General features: G+C 36.3%; 1 protein-coding gene across 4 annotated transcripts in view; it reads left to right on the forward strand.

Annotated features, from left to right (window-relative positions):
• The first annotated feature begins 89 nt into the window (after positions 1 to 89).
• CNKSR2 (connector enhancer of kinase suppressor of Ras 2) overlaps positions 90 to 22,139 on the forward strand; it is a 247,260-nt gene continuing 225,210 nt past the window's right edge. For all 4 annotated transcript variants that reach the window (XM_006085611.3, XM_006085612.3, XM_014453028.2 and 1 more), the window contains exon 1: positions 90 to 564. In XM_006085611.3, the coding sequence (XP_006085673.1) occupies positions 501 to 564 (64 nt within the window). In that variant the 5' untranslated portion in view covers positions 90 to 500. The remainder of the gene's footprint in view (positions 565 to 22,139) is intronic.

Raw genomic sequence — 22,139 nt, forward strand, 5'->3', positions numbered from 1 at the left:
GCGCGCGCCCCGCCCCCGGGGCTGCAAGGAGATATTTCGGGTGGCAGAGGCCCCTTGGTCATTTCGCCGTGCAGTTGGTCGTGCTGGGGCTTCACTCCCGCGCGCGAGGCGAGCGGCAAGTTGGCTGCGGGCGTGCGGCGGCGGCGGCGGCGGCGGCTCCTTCCCATAGCGTCGCGACCCTCGGCAGTGCAAGCCATGAACTGAAGCCCCGGAGGGGACGCACACCCGAACGGAGTGGCGGAGCCGCCGCCGCCTCGGCAGGGACCGAGAGGTGCAGTGGTCGCGGGCGCGTTGCCCTCCTGGTCGCCGCTCCCACCGCTGCTGCCCGCCTTGCGCTAAGAGACATTGCAGCCTCGAGACTCGACACAAAAGCCGCTTTCTCCGAGCTGCCCGCCCAGCGAGGCAGCGGCCAGCGAGGCACCCCACCTGAAGGCGGCTCAGACAGCTGAGTTGGTTTTGTGTCTGAGCTCCGCACCCCACGCGGAACCGACCCCGTGCTCATGGCTCTGATCATGGAACCGGTGAGCAAATGGTCTCCGAGTCAAGTAGTGGACTGGATGAAAGGTAATGACCGCTGTGCGGAGGGCGAGGCAGCCCGAGGGTGCGGGTCGAGGCGCGCGGGAGGGAAGGGACGGCCGAGCCCGCCATCGGGGCTTCCGCAGACTGATCATGGTGTGCAGGGGGGCGGCGGGGGTCCTCCGGAGCTGGTAGGGGCTCGGGATCCCGCTCTCCTATTGTCTCCAGCCGGTTGCTCCCCAGCTGGAGAGGGACGCGGAGAGCGCGGGAGGATAGGAGGTTGGAAGCCCTGCTGCGGAATCCCGGCGCAATATCGGGCGCATCTTGCCCGCTTTCCGACCCCCCTGGACGTCCCCAAACCGGGAGGACGTGGCGACCCCGGTCTTCCCCCCCAGGGAGGAGCCCCCAAGGGACCTGCTTGGCTGGTCGCCCCTGCAAGAGCCCCTTTGTTCCCGGGAAACCTGATGCCCTCTCGGTAGCCGCCCCTGCCAGGTGCCTTTTCCAGCGCCAACTCTCCGGGCAACTTTTAAGCCCACATAATAGGGTCAGGACGCAGCCGCCCCAGTTGGGATCAGGAAGCAAACCCTATCCCCCAGGTTGGGCTGAGGGTGCTCCTGGGATGCTCTACTTTTGGGGAGGAATACGGGCTTCCCCTGGGACAGCAGCCGTGCTCGTGTCTGTGGGCTTCCTCCAGCGCATCACCCCGCATCCTTTGCCTCCTCCTCTTCTGGACCTCAGGGCTTTTTCTCGGGGGCTGGACGCCAGGTGAGAGGTGATGCGCATTCAAATTCCTCCTCATTTCTTCCATCTTGAAGGCTCTCTCCCCCTCTTTTCCCTGGCAATTTCTAAGTGCCATACTTATACATACTCGCCCTCCTAGTCGCAATCGCAATCGTGGGCTTTTCTCTAGTCCCTGGGCTTTCCTGCCTCACGATCTCCCTCTGTTGTCTGAGTTAAGGGGCCTGTAGAGGACCTCCCCCCCCCTCACGACTACTGCTCTCTCATCTCCCATCGCTTAAGATTCCTAAGGTTTTGGGAATGCTGACAGGGAATGAATGGAACTGAATAAATGATTACTGGCCACACTTGGGAGATGTTACAGCTTTGCTCATGGTTATTCCCAGGCACAGACTCAAGGTAGATTAGTCAGGGACCAAAGGCTTATTTGTGAAAAATGTGCGTTCTGTAATGAGAGAGCCCTTCTTAGGGCTTGCTTAGCAGGCAGACTTTCCAAGATCCAGGTACTTTAGAATGAAAGGTGGGGTGATTGGAAGTAATTGAGAATGATAGGGAGAAACATATTTTTTTCCTCTCTTTTCCCGAACCTTTTCAGCTTCTTGCTTATTTTTGTGGATTTTCCTTTATCCATTTGTGTTCCTTCTATTCCCTTATATGTCCATGTATTCCTTGTTTACTTCATTTTTCTTTTCTGATATATAGAAAGTGCTTTGTAACTGCAAAGCACAGTGCAATGGGAGTGTATTTAATTAAATTGAATTCGTGATCTATCGACTGCCCCCCTGTATGCGGTGCATTGTGCTAAGGTGTCGTGCCATGGGTGCCATGACTAAGACAAAGTCCTGCAGTGGCTCATCTTTTCTGTTTCTTCTTCTCTTTTCATATCTGCTATTTAAATTCTGCTTTCCGAGATTCCCACCAGCCCCCCCAACCCCATTGTCACATTGTCAGATACCGACAAACATCTGTCTTCTCTGTATCTCAGTCATGGAAGAAAGAGCAGGGTATATTCCAGAAGCAGGCATGCTTAATTAAAACCCTATCTTTGAATTTGCCTAAAAGGTTGCTTTAGTTTGAGTCTGTTCCTAAAATTCTCAAAGCAAACTGTCTTGGCTCCATGGGAGTCAGATTTCCTTCCAGACTACCTCTCACAAATTCCCATGATGCTTGAAGTGAGTGCTGCATACTCCATCTTCTTCACCTCCCACCCTCCCAGTACAGTCTTGCAGCTTCCCCTGTCTTTACAGTTCAGGTCCACTGAAACAAGTAGAACATATGCTGAACATATTCTGACACACATTAGTATCCATCCCAGTACACTAGTCCTTTCAAAATCTCTCCAGCCTAAACTGCAGCTTCTTTGAAGTTGACCTAACATTGTTAGCTGCCCTTTAAATGACTGTTATATTCAAGTTGAATTGATTTCCATACCTGTTGGTGACGTATTTTTGAGCTATTTGAAAAGATTAGTGAGGTTGCCAAGATGGAATTTGTGTATCCTTGTACACATTAGACCGGAAGAGACTAACTGATGTCATCTGTATTTTTTAAGTCCAAACTGCTTACTGATGAGATTTCTATGAATTTTATAGAAATGTGATTTGAGATATTATCAGAAAATGAGATTTATAAGTAGTTGGATGAAATGAATATTTCCTCAACTTATAACTTATACTGTTATCTAATAAATTTTCCCCTTTTTACAGTTTTCCCAAAATAGTTTACAAAACACATTTAGAACTACTTTTCACCCTTTCCTCAGATGAAATAATGTTTAAAAGTCAACTAATTTAGGCTGTAGCTTTGGAATGACTAAACTTCATTTCATGCTGTATAACAAATAGTGTTATTAAGGCAGTACCAAAGAATGAACAGGACTTTAGAACAACTGAAACATTGTGGAAGTTAAGCATGCTCCTAATGTGACGGTTTCGTCATCCTTAATATTTAAAGCACATAGCATATGCGTTCAACTAGTTCCAATCCTAAATAGTTATAACTCGATATAGTAAGGTACATGATTTACGCTCTTTCTAGGTTAGTTTTCTCTATAGTAAATAGAAAAGGAACCATTAAGCACATAAGAATAGGAGAGCCATACATTTATACTTCCAGACAATTTATATAAGTGGTGTAGAAACTCAGTAAGCAGAGAGGGAAAATGAAGGGGTGAAAAACAGGCTGACAAGATTATTAAGCTGTGGTAGCATATATTCAAGATTATTTACGAAGGGCCAGTTATACATTGCAATTCATTTTGATCTGTTACTTTTTATTAAAATATATTTAAGGGAGACATAAATATTAAATTTACATATTAATTATTGGTAAAGATATAAGGAAACACTTGCATTTTTTTGCTCACCCTGAATTCCATTATTTGTAAAATATAATACAGAATTTTATGTTCATAATGAAAACTTGATGTGACACAGTGTCAGTGTTAGTTCCAGTAAATATATGAACTCTTCATGCGTCAGTAAAATAAACAGTTATATTCCAGATTATCTTGATGGTACTTCAGGCTATTTGGAAATATGGTATAGACCTTAAAAATGAATTTTACAAAATATTTTTGAGAAAATCAAAATCACTTAGCATTTGAAAGTAACTTTTTTTTCAATTAGAAATTGCATTCAGTCCTCTTGTGGGTTTGACAAAAATTTAAAATGTAAACTTTTTTACAGTAAATAAAAGCAAAGCAGTTATTGGAAAAAGCTATAGGTAGAAAAGTAGGCCAATAACTTTCTAATTTTTGCTCAGTCTGTTACTCTAAAATCATTTCTGTTCACTTGCAGGGCCTGGAAATACCTCATAATCTGCAGTTATTTGAGTCTCCATTTTTTCCCTCTGAATGATAGTAAAAACCCCTGAACACTTTAGTGTTCCTATTATTAATGTTACGATTAATTTTCCTTGTCCGTGTCACACCCAGTAATTCCAGTTTTTTTCTCACATCTTTTCTAACATTGAAACTCTTTCAAAATATCCACTTGACTAAGATAAAGTTATTTTCTGGAACCAGCTCCTTTCATGAAATTTTCCCAATGATCTTAATCCTTTTCTGGATCTAATAAAATGAGATTTTTTTTTTCAGAGTCAACCAACAGGCCCTGCTTTACTACTCTTTTCTTATGGTCTCTGTGACTTAGCTCCATCCATTCTTGTATTAGTGTGATTCCTAAAATAATCGGAATTTTAAAGATAGCCTCTTCTCAAAGCATCCCACAATTAACTGCTCTACTTTTTCCTGTTTACTATAAACCATTTTCTGTAAGAAGCGTTCACTGACTTCCAATTTCTGTCCCGATGACTCAGCCATCTTGAGGATAGAAAATGAAATACAAAAAAAGAAGAAGAAGAAATAAAATGAAATACATTATTTTAGGTATAAAAAGCAAAGATAAAACCAACGTTTGCATACAACCCTACAAAAGAGGAAAATTCAGATAAGAAATAAGGTCAATTTAACATAAATCTTAAATTCTATAAAGGAGAATGTATCTGATAAGATAAAGAAGTTTTGACAGATACAATGCTTTTCAGTATTTTTCCCCCTCATAGGATCCAGAGATGAGTTTGACATATATATTTATTAGATGAATGAACATGTCAAAATTTTGAATTATACATTCTTGAGAGAGAGATCAGAAATAATTCTGACAGAAACTTGAGGAAAAATATAATCAAATTGGTCATACACTTCCTTTTTAAAAATTAGTTTATTCCGATTTGCAATGTGACTGGACAGTGACCAACAATCACCTACTTTGGATTTGACGTTTTTGGAATGGGAATTCTTGTCATGCTACAAAAAACGAAATTTACCTTTTCACTACGTAAAGTTTAGTTCACAAGAAACATCATTTTATTTATAGTGTCATTAATGTCTGCTCTTTAAGTTAACACTCATGATTAATGCAGATTAGGAAAAAAGAGTATATTTATGTATATGTATCCTGGTCCTTATATATAATGAATTCAGTACTTCTTTATGAAAGTACTTCAATGGATTGTTTTAAATAAATTATTCCCTGCTTTGGGGAAATTAGTCTCTGTAAGGGATGGCAGTGACTTTGACAAACCTACGCCAAGACAGAGACAGGTACCAAATATAATCAAATATTTGGCAAATTTTAAGGTTTCATATGTATACAATCGCCAGTGAAAAGTGAAGATGATGATTTTAGTAGATAAGGAAGGATCCGCAGGGAAGGTGGTATTTTAGCAACTGCTTAAGTAATTTAATTAAGGCATATTCTAAGGAGAGTATATTCTAAATGTTGAGGCACAGCAAGAGACTCTAGAATTGTGATGGGGTGATTAACCACAGGGGTTGTGTCTAGATTTGTTGGATGGAAGGGGAAAGGTGGGCAGTAGAAGGAAAGTGAGGGAGGAGCAATGAGTAGGTGGCACAAAAGTACGAGAACAAATCTGCATTTTACAAAAACAATAAAAATCTCATCATGTCCTGACTTTAAATAAATACCACATTATAAAACTTTGCCTGCCAAAAATAAGCCCACAAAGAATGTGTATTGAATTGGTACAGCTGTTTCAAATCTGTTTCTCAGGGATAATTTGGAAATAATGTTAAAATGAGTTTTTTGAAGATTAATTACATCATTAACATTATGTTGTTGGATATTTAGAATTTTACTGACCCAAATTCTTACATGAAGAATGAATATAGGCTTTTAAATATTAATGCTGTTCTTAAACCAATGATAAATTATAATTTTCATTTACAGCATAGTGACCTCAGATTAGGACTTAATTTGTTCTTAATGACATTTTTAGCTTTCTACGTGACTTTCCTATAGCACCTCACACACAGGGCTTATTGTGAAAGGTGAAGGATTAGCTTCTGTAAAGAGTACTGGAAGGATGGATCATCTGGACTAATTTATAAGGGGAAGGAGGAAGGGAGGGTAAGTAATTTGAAAAAATAAAGTCTAAAGCTTTTTATTTTTTATGATTTTTGTCATGGTTTAGTGTCTGGCTAAAGAACAGCAAATGTAGTGTTCAATTATGGGATCCTGGTATTGAATAACATTCAGTGAGTGAATCCACATTATTCATATATACAGTAGGCCTGTACTTTTAAAATGGTACATTTCTATGATTGCGGAAGCCAAAACATCGAAAGAAGCCAGAGTTGATTTTTGCTAAGTATTCTAAAACAACATTTTTATATTAAATCTAACAGCGGTATTATATTTATGTTGTAGAAAGTAAAACTGGCATGATTTAAAAGATGAGACTAGAGGCTTAACAGGAATTTTAGGCTTGCAGCAGGCTGCTTAAAGCTGCACTTCCCAGACCTCCCAAAGTTATGAGTCCCTTCAGGATTATGGATATATTAGTGGAAAAGTTTGAGAAGTGGTGGTTGGGTTTAGAAAAGATAAAATTAATGTACTTTGCTTCCTCTGTTTCTCCTATTGCACGTGACAAAATATATTTTCAGCCAAGGTCATGATAAACATAGCATTTATGTTTGTTTGTTTGTTCAACCTGTAGTCCAGATGAACTTCTTGGGAATGATTCTCATCTGATCCTGTTCTTTCACTTCTCACCCTCATTAGCTTAAAAAATGGAATGCCTTCTCGCTGTTTTTAGGATAAAGATCAAAGTCCTTAAAATGGCTGATAAGACCCTTGCAGGTTTGGCTATTGCCTGTAAAGTAGGCTACACCGGCCTTCTTTCTGTTTGCCCAGCACTAGGCCTTTGCACTTAATGTGTTTTCTCTTACCTTTGTTCTTTTTACCCAGTTAAATCTGACTCATCCTTCAGATCTCAATCCTCCCCCCGCCTCAGAAAAGCCTTCCAACTTCTCTAAGTCACATCAAATCCTCCGTTATATGCTCTCCTGGTGCCATGTATATCTTTATCCTGTTTGCCAGTTTTATTTTTACATTAGTTTGTGTTGTCATTTGATGAAGGCAGGGACCACATGTTTTTTGCATAACAAGGCAAAAGAAAGTATATGATGAAAAGTAGGCACTCAGGAAATATTTTTTGAGTGAAGGAATAAATAAATTTATCCACAGATTTCTTGTCTGTCAGCAAATCTGCTTTCCTAAATGACAATGCATGTAAAGTCCCTTATAATTCTCTAATGGATACTTCAGTGCCAAGTCATATATTGTGTGCCAGGATACAGTGAAAGTAGGGTTGTTTTATCCATATTTCATAGTTGTGTAATGCTAGCTAATTCAGTCATCTAAATCGTGGTTTAGATTAATTTTGTTAAGAAATATTAATAATTTCAGTGAATTCATAACACTTCTATGTTTATGCTATAAATATTATTTGCTGCTATCATTTAATAGTCCAACACAATAGCAAACATTATTTTTAAAATTAAAACATATCCCTTTTCTTAAGCATTTATTTTCTTTCAGACAAATTTTCTAATTGTTTCTTCATTTTGATGTTTTTTAAATAACTCTAAGAACATCTATGCATAACCCATGACACATACAACAATGAGGTGATGGCGTGAGGGGCAGGGGGAGGGGGCTGGGGGGAGGTGGGCAAAGGAGGGGGAAATTGAGACATGTGTAATAGTGTCAACAATAAAAATAAAGTGAAAATTTTAAAATAATTGCCTGGCCTGCGTGGCTCAGTAGTTGAGGGTCGACCTATGGACCAGGAGGTCATGGTTTGATTCCTGGCCAGGGCACATGCCCAGATTGCAGGTTCAACCCCCCAGTGTGGGGCTTGCAGGAGGCAGCCAATCATTGATGTTGCTATCTTTCTCTCCCTCTCCCTTCCTTTCTGAAATCAATAAAAATATATTTCAATTTTTTTTAATCAGTGATGCTAAATAACCCGAAAAAAGAAAAATAACTAAAAAAAATAACTATATACTATATTTTGAAATGCAGGGTAGTTTGAAATTGATAAAATGCCTTAAGTTTATCCTCTTATAAAAGTTTAAAAATGCTCATATAAGAAATTAAAATATTTTTTCTCTTTTGAGAATAAAATATCCTTTATTTTTGAAGTTGGAGAATAAAATGGAAAAATAGTCCTTTAGCTTAATGAGAACCATTATCTTATATTTAATGTTGACTTTACATTTTTATTAATAACCATAAAAATAAGATACTCAGATATGCATTTTAAATCAGCATTTCTTGTATAACTTTCCAGCTCTCCCTGTAATTTTGAAAAATAAATTTAAATTTTTAAACTAAATATAAATTTATTTGAACTAATTTTTAAGGGCACTTGTTAAGAGCCACGTAGAGAGTTATTATAAAGCGTTAACTTGTTGAATATAGGTGCCTCTTGCAGACTTAGTGAATTACATGCTTCTGATAATCACTACTAGGTAAGTTATAGATATTTTTTTAATAACGCATGTTTTTCCCCCAAATTGAGAATGCTTAGAATATAAACTACAATACGTGAAATTTTTAAGACCTTAACATAAATATGCCAGTCTGTTAACTCTTAATAAAATAATACCTCCAGGCTTAAATATTCTAGTTAGTACTGCAAAACAGTAGGTTGCAATTGTGCCCTGATTTGAATTAGAAGTAACTATTAAACATGATAGAAATTTGGGGACTTTAAAGATGTATTTAGTTTCTTGTTCAATTCAAATTACAATTATTAATTTGAATGAAAGTTTTTATTATCTTAATCTTAACATTTCAGGAAAGAAAGGGTCGCAGGTATTTGCATAAAATCATGAATTTTAAATTTTGCTAAATTACAGTAACTGTTGGTTTAGGTTTCTGTGTTTATCTGCTGAATATTTTGTCATAACAAAATTATTTTAAGAACTAAAATTTATTAAATAAACCAAAACTCACAATGGCATTAATGTATTATAATTTGCCACAATAAAAACGTTACGAAACTCATATCAACTATAGCACACTTGTCTGTTTTATATTTACTTGACATTAATGTTCTTGGAAATTAGTCTTATTAGATGGGTTGGACAGTCGTCTGATAACAATAGATAAGAAGAAACCACATTGTTAATTGCCTTTAAAGTGTTGCCCAATATTACTTTTTGCTTGTTAGAACTTTTTGTTTTGTTTCAGCCACATCTGCTATTTTTAAAATGGGCTTGAATATGTTTTCTCAAGTAATATCTACAAAAAATCAGTGGAAGGCTTAGGTCCTGGATTTTACTTTTTTCAAATTGTTTACCAAAGATTATGAAAGATTCTATTTTCTAGCAAGTTGTGAGACTTATTTATAATGTAATCTATTAATAAAAGATTTTAAAATACTTGCCTTAAGTATTTATGCTGAAGGATTAATTTCAACAACATTAGCTGAATTCTTGTAATAATTTTCGTATGTTTTATATGTGTATATGGGAGTTTATTTTTTTCCTGGATGAGCAGAAAAGTCATATTTTCATTTTGTACAATTTATTTATATTTGCCTTTCAAAACAAGCTACTGGGATATTAAAAACCTATAAAGTGTTATAGAGTTTTTACTAATGGTGCTTAAAACAGACATGTAGTCCAGTTGCTTTATGGAGCCTATTGTGTGTAGACCAAGTTCAATGTGTAGAGCCAATGTGGATGGCAGGGCTAGGTGCTGTGGTGCGAGTTTTGTGGCAGTCTCTGTTGGTATCACTGTTGCATTAAACCAGTGGCAGAAGGTTTCCTCCTGTAGAAGGCTGCTCCCTTGCCTTCTAGCTGTCCGATAGTAGGCTTTCATTTTGATATTGAATTGTCACACAGAGAGGGAAGCTTGTTCTATGGAATATTTAAGGCTAAATACTAGTAATTTTTTTCTTTCTAGTATATCCCTAGACATAATATTTTAAGTATATTGTGGTAAAAGGAAATTAATTCAGATCCTGTTTATTTGGGATTTGTGATCATTTCAATAGGCTTCAGTTGAAGTTTACTCTTTATGTGAAGGGTTTGGTGATCAATCTAATAGAGCAAACAAGATGGGAAAGAAATTATTTGACCCGGAAGTACTATACTTTGCAGGAGCCATTTCCATACTGTAAATATGCTAGCTATAAATGAGTTGAATTTTTAGTTAGAATTTCTGCACATTTAGAACCTTTTTTTATTTTTAGAATACTTTTTAAACATTCTCTGATGCAGCTTGGTTCTTCCCCTCATTCAGCCAAGTTGGAAAGGTCTCATTCACTTCATATCTTTATTAGTAATACTTAAAAGTGAGATAAGGAACAGTTATTAACAGCTTTTTCCAGGTAAGGTGTAGAGAAGTTAAGCAGCTCAACAGAGATTGTACAGCTGTTCAGTGATGGAATTAGTTTGGGCATCAGCTCTTTTTTTTTTCTACTGGATTGGATTTATACTTTCATGGATGAAGGACACAGTTCAGGTTTGTATATACTAGTAATTATCTTCAAACTTGATTTTTTAAAAAAAAATTCCTGAATTTTCTACCCTTTAAAAATGGGCACCATACAGTATATGGTAAAGAACACTGGAATCAGATGCCTGGGTTAGTCATATCCAGGCTCCATTACTTCCTAGCTGTGTGATCCTAGAGAGGGAGAGTTTAAGTAACTTGCCAGGTTTTCTCATTTTTGTACACTATGGGTAGTAATATTACATACTTCATAGAGTTGTGGTGTGCTTAAAATGGTGCCTGGTACATAGTAAGTACATGATAAATGTCAGCTTTTTTAATTTAGAAAGAGGTTGTATTCTGTTGGCAAACTTCAGAGGCAGAACTCATAATAGATAGTATTTATTGAGTGCTTACTGTATACCATGTACTGTTCTACATGCTTTCTCTGCATTATTTTGTGCCTATCCTAACCCTGAAAGGTTCAAATTATCCCTGCTTTACAGATGAAGATTTTGCTTACAAACATTGAATGACTTTTCCTGTATACCCAAATATTTATTGAGCAGGTGTTCAATAAGTATTTTGAAGAGTGAATAAAGAATAAGTGGAACAAACAGAATTTGAAAATTTTCTAACTGGTTCCAGAATATATAATATTGCCACTTTGCCTATTTTTTTTTTTACCAGAGGTAGATGTTACATGAGAGGAATCCTGGGAATACTTTAAAAGATGTGGATGCCCTCTCCATCAGACCTACCTTCTCTAGTATGTGCTAAGGTGGGCTAAAGTTCTTAGGTCCTTCTGGTCTCTAGCCTGCATGTGTGTGTGTGTGGGGGGGGGGTGATGTGTTGCCACTCAGAATAGGACTTGAGCTATTGAAAAAGATGCCACAGAGCACTATATAGTCTTGGTGATATTGTTCTTATTTTGATGTCAACCCCAGGAGTTTAATGCTCTCCTCTGCTTAGTCTAGACTTAGACAAAAGATCTACTTCAGACCACTGCCACTACCAACCCAGGGCTGAGATATTTAATTCTAAAAGGATTGTCGATAAAAGCACATGGTGCCTGATAATAGATGTCCATAAGCAGCGTATATTTTAGTAGAAATAATGAATTCTGTTATATTCTTTTGTCCAGATTTACTTAGCAGTGGTTAGTATTGCTATCTGCATTTCATTAGTGTTTCTTTGAATAGCAGATTTTATTCAGTGCATTCCTATGTGAAAGCCTTACCTACCTACTAAATGTTAATTGCTCCCCTCAAATTGTTTTGTTTTGTTTGGAAACATTTTCACCATAGACCAATAGCGTAGTGAATCACAAAAGGAACTTAAGTGCTAGTGAAAATTTAGTCATAATCAGTAAAAAAACTTGTGAAATCAATGTAACGTACGAGTGGTCAAGTTGAGCTAGAGATGTTGATCAGTTGAGTACTTGTAAAATGGTACTGATAGGTATAATTCCATCTACATTATACATATTTAAAATGATATGTATGGTTTTGCCTGTGTATCTAAAATATATATGTTCTGGCATATATTTAGGAACTTAGAGTTGGATTCATTCAGAGTAAAAACACAAAGATTATATTTTCTGTTTCTCCTTGTTTTAGTTTAATAGCATTGAGGTGAGTTTTGCTTTAGATTGGCAGTTTTAAAATATTTGAAAGCAACTTAAATTGTTCTTTGTTTGTGGAGAGAATGATTTGAAGTCTCACTATGCATGAAAGCTACCACAATACCCAGGACAATAGGCATTAAAAACAGCTGTGAGTTGTGGTTATTATCAAATATTTTGAAGTGTCCTTAGCCTTGCCCATTTGATTATATAAAGCACTATTTCTCTTCTAAAGCATTCATTATCTTTTAAAACCCATATGAATTGAAATTAATTTTGTTTGGGGATGTTTTTGAGAATTGTATTACGTTCCTTTAAATAATTGTTGACATCCTATGTTAATAAACACTCTGGTAAGAGATAGACTTTTAAATATGGTAAGACCATAAATCTCCAACAACGTTTCATTTTAAGATGTGTGTAATTTAATGTTTAAAGGAAATATTTTCTAATTTTGAGATTTTTTCAGATGAGGCTGCTTTGCTAGCTTATTCTGCTTATTAAATATGGTCTTACCATATATAAAAGTCTATATCTTACTTGTAACCAACACACAGAGAGAAAATAAATACAGCAGAATAGTATCTTGGGATCTAGTAACATTTTTCTCCCCACCAAAACACCATTAATGAGGTCACAACAAAATTAAGGTGTATCTCTAAAAAATAAATACTTAAAAAGGTATACATTACACACTCACCCCTACAACACTGTTATCACATCAAAATTCATTCCTTAATATCCTTAAATATCTAATTGTTCAAATTTCTAGTTTCATAAATGTCATAAACAGTTTATAGATTTTTTTCTCTTAAATTGGGATCCAGATAGAGTCCACACACTGTAGTCTACCTTATTCTTTTTTCCTTACATCAATCCTTTGGGACCCAATACTCCCTTTATATAACAGACATTATGTAATGTCTCCTAAAATAAATAGATAATATATAATATCCACTCACATAATTTTTAAAAATTCCCTGCAATGCCCTTATTGTAACAAAAAGGGAAAATAATCTATAAAAATAAAATTGGTTTTTATATGTCGGTGCTCAATATGACTATACCAGAAGAAACAAATTGATATTTTTGCCTATTTATAATGAGCCTATCTGGATTTTTAAAAAGCAGTAAGTTCTGAAGTCATTCCATATAAGTACAAGAAAACGGAAGAGTAGATGAACTGATAGACACTGGAATAAAAATGTATATTAGCAGTAGTACTGGCTAGAATAATTTGATATGTCATCCTATTCATATTGAGGAATTATTAAAAGTCATATGGGAAGGAACCACACCTTTTTGGAGAAATGGCAGATTCTAGGACTGGAGAGGGATTATTTAAGGTGATCCTGGAGCATCTTGTAGTGCAAGAAAGCAAGGAAATGCTCAAAGAGGGCATGTTAAGGACTTGGGAGCCATTCTGAAAGAGTTCTCAAAGGCTAAAGCTGGAATAATTTGAGCAACAAAAATGGTATTTGGTTATAACTCAGTGTATAAAATAAATATCTGAGAGTCCATACTGATGTAAATAAATGTCTAAATAAATGAGAGAAAAGAGAAAAATCTCCTATTCAGAGAATTCCAAATAATTTATGTAGATACTTTCCTCTCAGGGAGTTGCACTTAACTCTCCTCCCCTTGATTATGGTATATACTTAAAGACTTGTTTCCAAAGAGTAGAGGGTGGGAAGGGGAAACAACTTTACAATGGAGAAACCTAGTGAAGACTACATTGGCCAGGTGATCCGGGTTTGCATCATCATTGAAAAGGCATATTGATAACATGTACCCTTAATATAAAGTTATGAGAATGGCACTACACCCTCGTGATCTTCCTCCCCCAAATCTATAATTCCACTCTGAGCATGAGAAAAACATTAGGCAAACACAAATTTAAGGATATTTTACAAAATACCTGACCAGTACTCCTACAAACTGTCAATGTCATAAAAAAAAAACAAGGGAAATATGAGAAAAATCACAGCCCAGAGAAGGCAAAGAAGACGTGATGATGTTCTGAATAGGATCCTGGGACTGAAAAATCACATTAGGAAAAAAAAAGAACAACTAGTGAAATCGAAATGGTGTGAAGTTTAGTTAATAGCAATATACCAGTGTTCGTTCCTTATTTGTGACAAACATATCATAGTAATGTGAGCTATCAGTAAAGAATATGAATGAGAGGTATACAGGAATTATCTATACTATTTTGCAACTTTTTTGTAGTTCTAAAACTATATTAATAAAGAGCTAATATGCTAATGGTTGATATGCGGTAACGGTAATGACCAGGTCATTAGCATAATAGCTGGGGCCTTGCTCCTGAGACGGGGAGAAAGCGGGGAGGCACCCAGAGAGGACGTGACCAGCCTGAGGCCACTCCAGGGACTGAGGGCGGGGCTTGCACACTGGGCTCCTAGTTCTAAAATTAAAAGTTTATGTAAATTTTTAAAAATTGGAATTTATTTCAAATTTGGTATTCCCCAAAATAAGCAATATCTCGTATGTGAAATAGCTTTGTTTTGCCTCTCTGTGAGTGTTAATAATAAGGTATTTTCAAATATAAACAAAAAAGTCAAGTGAGATACAAACAGTTCTTTAGTGTGGAATTGTTGCATCCATTGATTTAGCAATCATTCAGCATCCCCAAACTCCTTACAATTCTCAAAATGCTCCCAGGAGTAACATTGGCCCTGTCTTGGTATCAAGAACCCTTCTGCTCTACTTCCCTGTGTAAACCTCATGCTTTTCCACAAGTGGAAAAAAAAACACCAAAAACAATTTTCTTGAATGAATGATATGCCTTGTTTCCCTTCCACTGAAATTAATCTTTTACTTGAATATTTTTTAACCTTTTGCTAATCAGGAAATGTGTGTAAGAAAACAAAACAATGTTCATGGGATAGGATGGGATGGAGACCACCAAAAGTTAGCCCCATCTCCTTATTTTACCTCACTGCTAACAAATTTGCAGTTAAACTCTGAGATGGAAGATTGTGCTGTTCCAAACTTTCTTAACTAAGCCTGATACCCAACACTCCTAATTGTAGTTTCTGTTTCCTGCAGACACAGTGTCAGAATGTTAAATAAGGCGTGAAATTTTTGAGCAAATAAATGTTAGGCTTTATAATAATTGATATTCAGCTGAGTATATAAATGTGTATATAAATATGTATACACACTTACTTAGGACAGATATTTGCCTAGGGCATATAATGCTGAAATTGAATAAGTGACCTTTTCTCATGGCTTTTCTGCAAGAAAGTCAACATTTTTATTTTTATCATTTAATGCAACACCTTATTTCCATTGTATTATGGAGTCATATAATGTGTTTAGTAGCTGAGTTTGGAAATAAAGGTGGTTATAACTAAAGGCCTCCTTTGGCCACATCTCCAAGAAATTCTATTAGATTTCAAAACAGTACTACTTTAATACTTGTACTTTATTCCTGTATCTTTTTGGTTAAGATCTTCCTTGTACTAGTTTATTGGAGTGAAAATTGTAAAAGGAATAGTATCTAATAATAAGATAAAACTGTGACTAGGAATTTAATGCATTAACCCGATATGTTTTTCTTGCCACAATAAATTGAAATGCTATAATTATCACAATTTCAACTTGATTCTTTATTATTAATCCACGTCTGTAAAAGTGTGAGGTTCTGCTGATGTTGATGTGAATGTCTAATAACTGTCTCCTTGTCATGTTGTTTTCCTGATGTTATGCTCTGTATGAGCTTAGATATGCATTAATTTGTTATCTGTGAAATGCTTCTGCTTTTTGTACAAAGTATTTCTTAAGCTATGCTCACAGGAATGAAATAGCGTTTGTTTCATTTGTCTGCTTTGTTTTGTTTTAGTAGGGTAAGAACGCTTTGCTTTTAAAGAAATCACAAAACAACCTGTGGTGTGGGTGGTGGGTTCAGGCTAGAAGGAATAAAAGTGGGACATCTCTAATATTTTCAGCAATACAGATAACTTAAAAATACATAACCTGTTGAGATTGTACATTAAATATCAAGGATTTGAAGCTGTCTTTGTATATGTTAGTGGAAAGGATGATCTGACTTTCCAAGAGTCTCCAATACCTATTCTAGGATAGAATCTCCCTCAGGATAGGTGGGCGATATTTAGAGTGAAGTTCTTTTCACAACTTTCCAATGATACTTTCTTAACAAAATTACAAAGGTTTAGGATGACTACATATTGCAATAACACAGACAGTCTTCTAATAATTAAAAACATAATGTCAGAAGCAAATTGTGTGATTTGCATTACTTAAGAAATACAGATGGCAAGAAGTAGACTTGGAAGCTTCTTCGGAATGCAGATGGACACAAGTTCTTCAGTGACGTTAATTAAGGGTAATCATTGTATAGTAACCACTATTTTGTTAGCTGCCATGAATTTAGCATTTTACTTTCCCAAGTGAAAATGCCAGATGATGCCTTTCAAGGCTGCTGAGAACATCTTTATCCCCTGTAGCCATGCCAAAAGACTCACTTCCCCTATCCTACTGTTCTCTTCTTCCATCTCTACATTTCATACAGATGAATAAAAAGAGATTAAAGGGATAAATATCTTGTAGGAAACACTGTATGTAGAAAACAATACAAATTATCTGTAGGATTGAGTTGGAACTACAAGTCTCTCAAGTTGCAGCCCCACCTCACTTATGTCCTGTATTTGCTGTGTGTGTTTAACTCATCTCTTCAGTTCTCAATCCCTCAGGTTTGTTTTGTGGTGGTGGTTGTTTTTGTCTAAAAATGGGACTAGGAAAATGTGCTTTTTAGGGAATTCTGAAGAATAATTAGTCAAGATACATTCCGGGTAGAAATGGAGTAACATTTTGATACTGGCAAAATAACTGTTTATTAATTAACTAGAGGCCCGGTGCACAAAAATTTGTGCACTCGGGGGGTGGATCCTTCAGCCCAGCCTGTGCCCTCTCGCAGTCTGGGACCCCTCGGGGGATGACCACCTGCTGGCTTAGGCCCGCTCCCCAGGGGATTGGGCCTAAGCTGGCAATCAGACATCCCTCTGGCAGCCTGGGAGCCCTCGAGGGATGTCCACTTGCCAGTGGGGAGCAGGCCTAAGCTGCAGTCGGACATCCTTAGCACTGCTGAGGAGGCGGGAGAGGCTCCCACCACCACTGCTGTACTGGCAGCCATCAACCTGGCTTGTGGCTGAGCAGAGCTCCCCCTGTGGGAGCGCACTGACCACCAGGGGGCAGCTCCTGCATTGAGCGTCTGCCCCCTGGTGGTCAGTGTGTGTCATAGTGACCAGTGATTCCCAGTTGCTCTGTTGTTAGGGTCAATTTGCATATTAACCTTTTATTATATAGGATTACTGAACAGGATTCAAGTATCTTTATGGAAAAGGATTTTTTAAGGATTCCAATTTAGAAATAAATTACTGGATATACTAGTAGCTTACATAAGTTTGCCTTAAGACATGGTGTACAAAGAAGATTATACTGATTTAAAAATGTATATGGAGTATAAATTTCAAGAGGTTGGCTCTCTCTTGAGAATTCTTTCCCTCTTACTAGCTTCTGTCTTCTGTGTACCCTAACTTCTATCTCTAACAGCTTTATTGGAGCATTTGTCTCCAGACCATTTTTTCCTTTGAGTCCAAGGATTACTGCATAATTATTAGAATGGTATCTCTCTCTCTTCCTGCAGGGAACTCAATACAAGGCTCATAAGGCATTGCTGTTGATGTCTCCGCCATCCCTAAGTCTGAAGCAGATAAACACCTCATCTCAGTAGTAGACCCTGCATATCATGATTTCTTGTACTTCTCAGCATTATTTTACCAAAAGGTTCATGATCATTGAAATTTCATTTCTCAGGCTTTGTCAGAGTTTTATCATAAAAAGTTGTGTACACTGTGATCAAAATTGCTAAACACTGAATCTGTGCAGTGAAAATGACAGGTACTTATAAGCACTAGAGCTTCATTTAATGATAAGAATGTATTGACTTTTCCTAGTAGAAATAGTCAATTGTAAGAATCAAATGAACCAATTCAGTTGAGCTTGGATCACTGAAAACAAGAGAGAATCAATGGCAAAACAATGCCTTTTCTCATTCATGTGTCACAAGTGGCATTTGGATTGAGGATAATTGAGAAGCATTAGCCTACAAATTAGTTTTCATCTTGTATAGAATGTTGTATGGAATGGTTGTTGGAAAGTGTACTTTCCCAAAGCTAGTATACTGGCTTTTTTTAATTACCAGAAGTTTTGTTTTTCTTGTTAGGTTTCACATTTTGACCTACATTTGTGTTTTCCTTGGAAAAGGGGGCTATCTATCCAACTCATATAAAATTTGGTAGAATTTTTAAAATATGAAAATTAAGAGCTTTGTTTTAATCATAACAATGTGATGACAATGTTGATATTAAAACTTTTGAGAAATATCTTCTTTCACCGTGATTTTGTTGCCATTGCTACTTCCTTCATCTTTTTGATATTGATATGTTTCTAAATGACAGGACAGCAACGTGCCAGATTTTATTCTTTCATTCAAACTTTGGATTTTATTTGGGGGGGTCAGCTCTGAGCCATTTATAACTCACTTTTTAAAATCATGTACATTTTAAACTAAATGAATGCCAAAAATAAAATTTAATTTAAAAAATTAAAGACAGTATTGACATCAAGTGGCTGAGACAGCTTTGCTTGCATCAGAGTTACCTAGGGTAAGTAATTTGGATTTCTGCATTCCTTTGCTATAAAAGTAAGTCAGGTGGTATGTTCTCTTTTAAAACTCTAATATTATTTGATTCTAATTTTTTTCATTGATTCTCTTTTTTTAAATATATTTTATTAATTTTTTACAGAGAGGAAGGGAGAGAGAGAGAGATTTTGAAACATCGATGAGAGAGAAACATCGATCAGCTGCCTCCTGCACACTCCCTACTGGGGATGTGCCCGCAACCCAGGTACATACCCTTGACCGGAATCGAACCCGGGACCTTTCAGTCCGCAGGCTGACGCTCTATCCACTGAGCCAAACCGGTTTCGGCCATTGATTCTCTTATTTGGTTTAGAAGCAATGAGTGATGGCCATTCTTGATTTTATTTATATCTACTTTAGTGACTCCTAGTGATAGTTGGATGTTCTGAATTTAGAAGGTTTAATTTTATTCTTTGGGGTGGTGAACACACAGTACAATATACAGATTATGTATTATAGAATTGTACACTTGAAACCTGTATAAAGTTACTAACTAATGTAACCCCAATAAATTTAATAAAAATATTTTAAAGGAAAGATATAAAAATAATATATATTTTTTTCATAACTTGAAAATAAAATCAGGATCTGTGTAATTTAATAGTTCTATAGTTAACTTCTGGATATAGGTAGATGTATTATGGATGTGTGTCACTTAAATTCTTAGCAATTTTTACAGCTTTTTTATAGTTATTTAACATTTGTGGTTTTAATTATACTTGATAAGCAAATTTGAAACACAAATACAGTTTTTTTGTGTTATTGTAGCACATTAGTTAAAGCAGTTTATAACATTTCTTTTATAAAAAGAACATGCTTAGTTGCTTTACACACTGATACTCTTGTTCTCTGTGAGATGAATTGATAGGAAGTTAAAAAAAGAAATAACTTTTAGAAATCTCTTGGTTCTATGCTATCATCTTACCTGAAAGCAGCTGAGCTCAGAGAGGTTATAGGAATAAATTCACGTCTTTCTAGTAGCAAATTAGTATAACAACCCAATATAAGAAGGCTCAGAAATCATATATTACATCGATCTTTTCATTGTTTTTAAGGACATATCTATTAGGAACAAAAGAGAATAAATTATTTTGATCACTGGTGTCAAAGCTAGAACAGGTCTTGATTAACACATGCAATAGGCCTACTTTGTAGAATAATCCCCTCATTATGAATGTTTGGTTTAGATTTTATTTTATCATCATCAAATGTAAGATTCCAAGTATGCCAGACTTCATTTATATGGAGTTAAAATTCTGTTAACTGCCAGAAAAACTTCTCCTGATGGTCTTCTAATCTCTGTGGGCTCTGGACTCAGTGATTTTAAATCTCATTTTCTTAGGCTTTGTAGATTGTTAGTGAAGTCCAGTGCAACAGGATTAAACCCCAGTCCAAACACACAGTAGACTTTGTGGTCGGTTTAGAGCTGAATAAGTGGTTTGCTATGCTGAATAATCTATTGCAATTCACTTATTTTAGTAATTTGCCATTTTAATTACGAACAATATACATGTATCTAAAACTCTGTGGAATACATTTTGACCCTATATTCTTTAACTTTCTGTATCACTGTATTTAAGTAACCTCATTCACACTACTAGAATTATTACATGGGCGGGCAAAAGTAGGTTTACGGTTTTTATTGGTATAATGCAAATAAGTAATACAATGATTAATTAATAAATAATAATACAAGAATAAACTGTGTCTCACATAGTAACAACTGTAAATCTACTTTTGCCCACCCTTGTGAATTGGAATAAATTGGTCCCTACCAACTACAAATACCCTTATTTGATACATCAAAGATCAAGGCCAATGGATTATTTTAAAATTTGTTCATAGAGCTTACTTGCTGTGATGTCCTCCTTTACAGTAAAAATATATTCTTCTATAAGTAGATATTGCATCATTTGTATTCTCATTGATTTCTCTTTCCAACAGTCCTATGTCTTCATGTTAGTTAGAGCCTCAATAGCTGGAATCTCTGATTTGAAAGAATTATTTATTTAAAATTTAGGCAGGGGTCCTCAAACTTTTTAAACAGGGGGCCAGTTCACTGTCCCTCAGACCGTTGGAGGGCTGGACTATAGTTTTAAAAAAAACTATGAACAAATTCCTATGCACACTGCACATATCTTATTTTGAAGTAAAAAAACAAAACGGGAACAAATACAATATTTATATTTGCATGTGGCCCGCGGGCCGTAGTTTGAGGACCCCTGAAGAGTAACTACAGCAGTGTGACATCTGCATGTATTAGTGGTTTAATAAGGTAAGTAAATTATATAACCTTAGTGAGATTTCAGGTAATTATTTTTTAAATATATGGATGCCAAATAGGGAGAAGTGGCTATGTAAATAAAAGTATTCAACAAAATGGAAAAAAAAACATATTATGGGTTTTTTCAAGTTTAATATGTGCAGGTCTCTTGTATTATGTGTGCTGCCAAGTATTCAATAACTAGATAAAAACGTGAAATACCACTGAAATACCATTGTGTGTTTTCTATTCTAAATTTATTTCTAATGGCATTTATTGTCCTTTAGGAATACTTTCTTCTATGTGTTAAGTTTTAGGTACTGTATTTTTCAAAATTTGTCATCCTTTAACAAAGGCAATATTATGTAACTTAATCACTGGAGAATGAACTGTGGCATTATGCACATTTTTTTTTAGTTGCTGTCAAAGATGGAATAATAACACGTTTCCTGCCACCATAAGAAGTGTGGTCACCCCAGGACAAGCACTGAGTCATATTTCTTGGGCCATTAGGAAAAGTTCACATCATTGGCAGCCACCTGCGCTCTTCATGTTCCATGACAAATGGCAAACTGGCACATGCTGTTACTGGAATGTTTCTCAAATGTCTAATCCCAGGAAAAATTAAACTAAAGCCTATGGCTTATTTTGATCAGTAATTTTGAGATCTTAATTTAGTTATGTTTTTTTTTCACAAATTTGTAATTTTTAACTACATTTATATTATAACTTGATATGGTAAAACTAAAGCATCTTGTACAGTAAAGACCTAAGGAACTGAGGCTTGTTTCTGTATTTTAAAGATGGGTTAACCAGTCTCAACAACCCAGACAGCACTGGAATGTGACCCTTAATGTTTTTTCTGAATCAGTAGTTATACAGCTGTTAATTAGAGGCTGGTTTTGTGGGACTGAGCCCTTTTACATGTGGAGTCTGATG

The sequence above is a fragment of the Myotis lucifugus genome, unplaced genomic scaffold, assembly GCF_000147115.1.
Source record: "Myotis lucifugus unplaced genomic scaffold, Myoluc2.0 scaffold_20, whole genome shotgun sequence".
In the NCBI taxonomy this organism is placed as follows: Eukaryota; Metazoa; Chordata; class Mammalia; order Chiroptera; family Vespertilionidae; genus Myotis; species Myotis lucifugus.